At 37.3% G+C, this 6,114-nt stretch overlaps 1 protein-coding gene across 1 annotated transcript; it reads right to left on the bottom strand.

The window, feature by feature from the left end:
* Positions 1–310: 310 nt before the first annotated feature.
* LOC113332968 (folylpolyglutamate synthase-like) lies at positions 311–5,890 on the bottom strand. The gene is made up of 17 exons (XM_026579457.1): positions 5,755–5,890; positions 5,258–5,340; positions 4,924–5,072; positions 4,756–4,821; positions 4,336–4,445; positions 3,852–3,912; positions 3,607–3,690; positions 3,372–3,428; positions 3,046–3,106; positions 2,901–2,947; positions 2,724–2,801; positions 2,162–2,326; positions 1,786–2,079; positions 1,471–1,549; positions 1,234–1,386; positions 876–1,015; positions 311–623 (listed from the first exon to the last, which is right to left on the bottom strand). The coding sequence occupies exons 2-17, from the start codon at positions 5,265–5,267 to the stop codon at positions 564–566; spliced, it is 1,614 nt and encodes a 537-aa protein (XP_026435242.1). The 5' UTR covers positions 5,268–5,340; positions 5,755–5,890; the 3' UTR covers positions 311–563.
* Between the last annotated feature and the right edge of the window lie 224 nt (positions 5,891–6,114).

Here is a 6,114-nt window from a genome sequence, read left to right as displayed (position 1 = left end):
ATTATGTCGTAGTGTGTAACTGGGGTGTAACAGTATTTCGCTAAGGCGAGGATCAAATACCCGCTCCCATTTTCCCCGTCCTCGCTATAGAAAAGCGTGGATTATTTCGTCGCTGGATCCACCAAAGCGAAGCTCCCATCCTCGTTTTCCACTTGTTTTTGGCGAGGATTGTTTCCTCACCTGTGTCAAAGTTCCCTCCAACGTTCTCTGTTTTCAAGCAGAGAGAAATGGAACGAAACGTCGAAACCTTTAACCTTGGATCAATTTTTGCTCTCACTGGTAACGAAAATCTTTCTTAATATGTGCGAAGAAAGTCAAAAACGAAAACATTCAATTAAAGGGAACATCTTAGCTCAACTCAGATAACCATAAACCAGATAATTATACAGCAAATGATTCTATGCCCAATATTTTGCAGTTACAAGAACACAAATCTGATAAATCCCTCTTTTTGAGTTCCCATGTTAATTCATTTTCTCTCACATAAATCATCTGTTTGTGCCCGAGTTCAATATATTAGACGATCAGAACCCATGATTGCACATTTCTATTTGATAGATACTTTACCTTTTGATCATTCTCAAGACGTCTCCCACAAGGTGCAATGAACCAGTAACCAGAACCTAGATTGAAAAATCAAGAAGATTGGCTTCAGAAGAATATATAATTCTTGACTTTTTGTGTGAAGATTAAATGTCCCAAGACTCTCTTCTAGGGGCATAAGTAGATTTTAGTGACTGTTTATGATATCAGTGGAAGTGATGGATACAACTATAGTCCAGTCATCAGTGAATTTGAGTGTTACTTTGTACACTGTATTCTTTTTACTTATTATTGCTTGTAATTGTGAATTCAAGAGGAGAGCATATAGGTACCTGAAAACGAACTGATCGATTCTGTTGGACACTATCCATGAGCCATTTAATAGCCAAGGGAAGTGAAGGAAACACTATACTGGTTTCGGAATTCCTTATACTGTGTTCACAATCTTCCTTGCTTTCTTCTAGTGTCGAGTCTGAAGACAAGTAGAAAACAAAATACTACTTTTATGTCCATCATATTTAGTAGAAAACTACACTAACTCAATTTGAAATGATAAAAATTTCACACTTGACAAAGAAATTGGCTAAGCAAAGCACAATAGATGTGTAAACTAACTCCACAATCGTAGTAATATATTTTGAGGAAGAAAAGACTACTATTTTCGCAGATACAAAAGAAACAAAAGAATACCTTTCTCTTCATGAACAAGATTTTTCCATACTTTTTCAAGTTGTAGTTGCCAAGATAAATCAACTTGTGGATCAGATGAGGGTAAAGCATGAGAGCCGACCTTACTATACACTGATTGGTTTGGTACAAAGAGAGCCTTCTGGAAGTGAACTCCTGAATATCATATGTAAATGGTAAATAAAGCGAAATCTCTCATTTAGTCTTACATAACAGCTGCATAGAGCATGAAGAAGTTACCCTGATTAGCACAAGCACGGATTAGACGGGGCAGAAGAAGCTGAGGATCTCGCACTGACATGCAATTGAACAAGAGTATCTGGCCATAAGTTTTCAAAAAAAATATCAATACATGATTGCACATTAAAGTGGTGCAAGTCATTATATAAGTTGGCAATAAATACATTTTGTAAGTACACCAATAAACAAGCCTGTGTAAAGAAACATGCTGTCTTGATTTAAGATCTATATGGTAAACATGAAATGTAAATCACGATAACCTCAAAACTACCGCACTCATAAAAAGGCCAAAAGAGCTCCAGTTTGTGAACTTACCTGTATGGAATTCATACTCAGAAACTCATTAGGGCCCCTAAGCGCTGTATTTGAAACATTTGAACTCTCATAAGGTTGTTTCTTCAAGGAACCATAGTGTTGCGTATCTTCTTTGATGGCCAGAGAAAACCAATTTCCACAAATTTCCATGCTTTCAGGACTATGGGCGCCATCCAAATAGAACACCGCATCTCCAGGGCCTTCCACGTTAACAAATGGATCAGCAACTATCTGTGCTCGTCCTTGCAAGCTGGCAGTTGTAAGCCCTTTGACAAACTGCTCGGGCAGAGAATTCTGTAGCCATGCCCATATCGATGAGATATATCAGCATTTTTATATGGGCAGAGAAAAGTAAAAACCTAACTGTACAACTTACAGCCTGATCCAGATACGTGCCTTCGTAATGGCCCATCTTTTGGAGCCACGTGCGGCACAGGGCAACCGCAAGACCTGCATTGATGTATTGGTGCTCGCCCTGAAGCCCAAGTTGCAAACCATTTAATAAGCTGCTATCCAAGGGATGTGCAACTTGGAGAGCTACCTGTAACGGATATGAAGTTCATATATAAGCTTTACAGGTTGGTTCCTGTCAGTGTCTAATGACATATACTAGACTGCCTGTATGACGAATAAAAATAGCTTAAAAATGGGAAAATACAGGGTGTCATACTTCAAAATCATATCCTTCGATTGTTAGTCCATACGAAATATTTTGGGCAGCCAATTCACGAACAATACAACTACATTTTCGTGTTCAATAATCAGGATTTTAAATTTAACTAAGCTATTGACAAATTACACATTTGAAGTAAAATAAAAGCAGTAAAGATAGTAGTGAAAAATGTAATATGATACTCCCTTCGTTTTTAAAAAAGAGATACTTTCACTTTTTCATTTTAGCCTAATTCTTTTTTTAAAACGGAGGTAGTATAACATACCTCTAATTCAGAAGCCCTTTCCTCAAGCACGCCCATTGCTTCAGAAGGCTGAGGCACCGTAAACGCTGGAGTTTTTTGCTATCAGGAACAAGGAGAAAAAGAACATGTTTCAGGATAGAAGTCTTCCTATTTGTCAAAGGTTTCTACAAAAGTAAAAGTATATAGTTCCATGAATACCTTGAAAATACCAGCTTTCTCACCAGCAATCTCTCCAAGGGTGTAGCCTGCCAGGAATGGTCAGAAACAGCAAATATAATAACGATAACCAATTTTTTTTAAAGGATGACTAATTGAAAAAAGAGTCCACAGAAAAATCATTAACCCAGAATTTCCATGTGGTCAAACCCAAGGGAAGATATTCCACATGCAATAGGTGTTTGCACATGAAATGTAATCCACAATGTGAGTCGTGCTAGTCTGAATTTAATAAAACGTTTATAGTGTTCGGGTTAAGTGACTCCATTACGTTCAATTAGACTATACATTAAGATATTCCACATGCAATAGGTGTTTGCACATGGAACGCAATCCACAGTGTGAGTTGTGCTCGACTGAATTCAATAAAGCAGTTATAGTGTTCTGCTATAAGTGACTTTGATACAATCATTAAACTACAAATTTATATTCGAAAGGAAATGTAATTCATACCAAATTTGTAGCATCAAACTTTCCACCTAAACCAACTTCCAGTATAGCAACCTCCACCTGCTGAGCGAAACTTGTAATGTCAGCAAAAAGGAAAGCCTCTATGTTATACTTCAGAAACACGGAAGACATCAACCAGATGATCTAGAATAATCGTACCACAAACAAATTCCAGAATGAAATTATTGTCAAGTTGGAGTTAGGCTATCAAGTTGAAAGAAATATATCATGCACTGACCTGCTCTGCAGCAAATATTTTGAAAGCAAGCAACGCAAGGAACCGAAAGTACGTTGGCATAGGTACATCTTCACTGCTTTTCTCCTGCATTCCAAGATGATGAAAAACATGAGGAAACGGGCAAAACAAGAGCTTTTGCCTTGATTATCGACAAAAGCAGAAGATAGATCAACGATTATGGAGGAAGCGGAACCCCCATAGTTTCAAAATAACTAATCAATATGTAAGCAAGTTATAAATGATACCTTCAGACGTTCAAAGCACCACCAGAAGTACGCCAAAAATTTGTCTTCACTTATTTCCACTCTACAAAGGAAAAACAGAAACTAGAAATGAAACAAACATCTTAATTGCAAGTCGATTCAAAGGAAGCGCATCTTTTGGTTTTGGTTAAATCTGACACATGCACACTTTACGCTTTCTCCTGGAAGCAAAGTGAGTTCCTGGGATTACATGCCATTGCATGTTCAAGGTTTCGGAACTGAACAAACATATCGAGTTTAACATCAACAGTAGCAGCACACTTAAACGAGTACGGTTACTGAGCTCAAAACTGTCTGACCCAGCTTGCTTTCCCAACTAATGGAGCACCCTCCCAGCAAAAAATTGGAGAAGAGAACTTAAATGCTAATCAAAGATGCTGCCGCATCAGTTGGGAAAGCAAATATTTTAGCTATCAATGGGATGAGGTAACATAATTTTTCATGATGTCTAACAAGGTTAACTCACCCATCTAACCGGAATCTTTCTCGGATATCAATAAGATGAGGAGAAGTGAAAAGTCCAGTACGAAACCCACAATTACGCAGTATCGATTCTGTAAATGTGCATGTTGATCCCTACAAAAATATTGTGAAACAGCAAAATAAGGTTTTCACAACTACAAAAAGTAGCAATTCAAATACAAAAACAAGACATTGATACTCATAAGTCATAAACCATTTCCACTTTACACCAGAGCTGAAGAAACAAAAAGATGAGAAACAAAACACACGGGGGTAGGTAGTGTAGCAAGGTGGGACCGACCATACAATCACAACTCCTTGTTTGCCAGCACTTTAGTGAGCAGAGTGCAAATAGCATTTATTAGTAAAAGTGCTACTAAGAAGCGAGACTAATAAAACCTTAAATAGGAAAAGAAAATCACACCTTTCCTTTAGTACCAGCGACATGTATAACCTTCATTTGAAAAATAGAATCCTCCAGATCCAATATCTACAAAATCCACATAACTTTATATAATATTATACAGTTATTCATACACTAAACAAGCAGCCAGAATAAGGTCATTGAAGTTCAAATTATAAGTGAGATTACCTTTACATAATCAAATAACACATCGAATTGATCACCCTTATTAGACTTATCAGCACGAGTACGTTTGGTAATTAAAGAAGACAAAGCATCCAAAGTTTCTTCATATGTAGGTGGTTTAACATTCTTCTTCAAATATTCAATATCGCCATCTATATAAAATTCAAATACAAATACAAGAACATAATCAAAAACCCATTATAGAAAAATGATACAAACTAATTTCACAAACAGTTTCGGCTCATCTAATCATTCCTGAATTTATAACCGCTGATATCATTGTAAATTCAAATATGAGTCTATGAATTGAAAATCAATGAAGATAGAGAGAGAATACCTCCTGCCATGATGTGAATCAGATTCAAAGAAGTAATGAAGAAGCACCAAAGGTTTATCACGAAGTGAAACCAGAGACTAGAGCTACAATCCCAAATCAGAGAAAACATTAAACAGACAGAAGTATGATTTAAACTTGCCTCAGACTTCGATATCAAGCAAGAAACAAGAGCTACATGTATATCACATTTTTTCGTTTGTGTAAAATGAAAATAAAGACCTAATCAAGTTGACAATTTTTCTCCCCCTTCAGCTTGTCCAGGTTGACACTTCAATATTTGGTAAAGCCGCATTACAAAAACCATACACAGGTATTCATTATGAACCAAAATTGATCTGAAATCATCAATGGGTATTAGTTTTGTTGGCACTGAGACTACAAGCATGATTTGGGGCAATCTCTTCCCATTTTCTAATGAGGGACACTCGGTCGGAGACTAAAAGAGGAATCCAGAACCCCAGACAGAGTAAACCATTAGATTAAATTAAGTAGCTTACCTTGACGAATATGGAAATAGCAACTCCTCGAGCAGCTCAAGCTTCCTACTGAAACACGAAGACGGAAAAGAAAGGGCAAAATCAAGAAGACAAGACCTCAAGTGTGTTGCGCAACATCCCTATTGTTGCGACTTGCAACCCCTGTGGGAGTTGCGAGGTGGCGATTAGAATAAAATACGTACGATTTCACCCTCAAGCATATTGTTTACGTCGATATCCTTATTTCGAACCTCCTAGTCGATCCGTTCGTTTCAGTTGGAACTTAGAGCAACTGCAATGTACGAGTAAACCCAAATTTTCAGTCGAGTGGGCTGGCGTAGTGGGACGGACCATCGATCAAAATTTGATCAAAGAGTAAAA

This window comes from Papaver somniferum, chromosome 1 (genome assembly GCF_003573695.1).
Source record: "Papaver somniferum cultivar HN1 chromosome 1, ASM357369v1, whole genome shotgun sequence".
Lineage (NCBI taxonomy): Eukaryota > Viridiplantae > Streptophyta > Magnoliopsida > Ranunculales > Papaveraceae > Papaver > Papaver somniferum.
The sequence above is the reverse complement of the archived record's forward strand: the minus strand, read 5'-3'. Positions and strand labels throughout refer to the sequence as shown.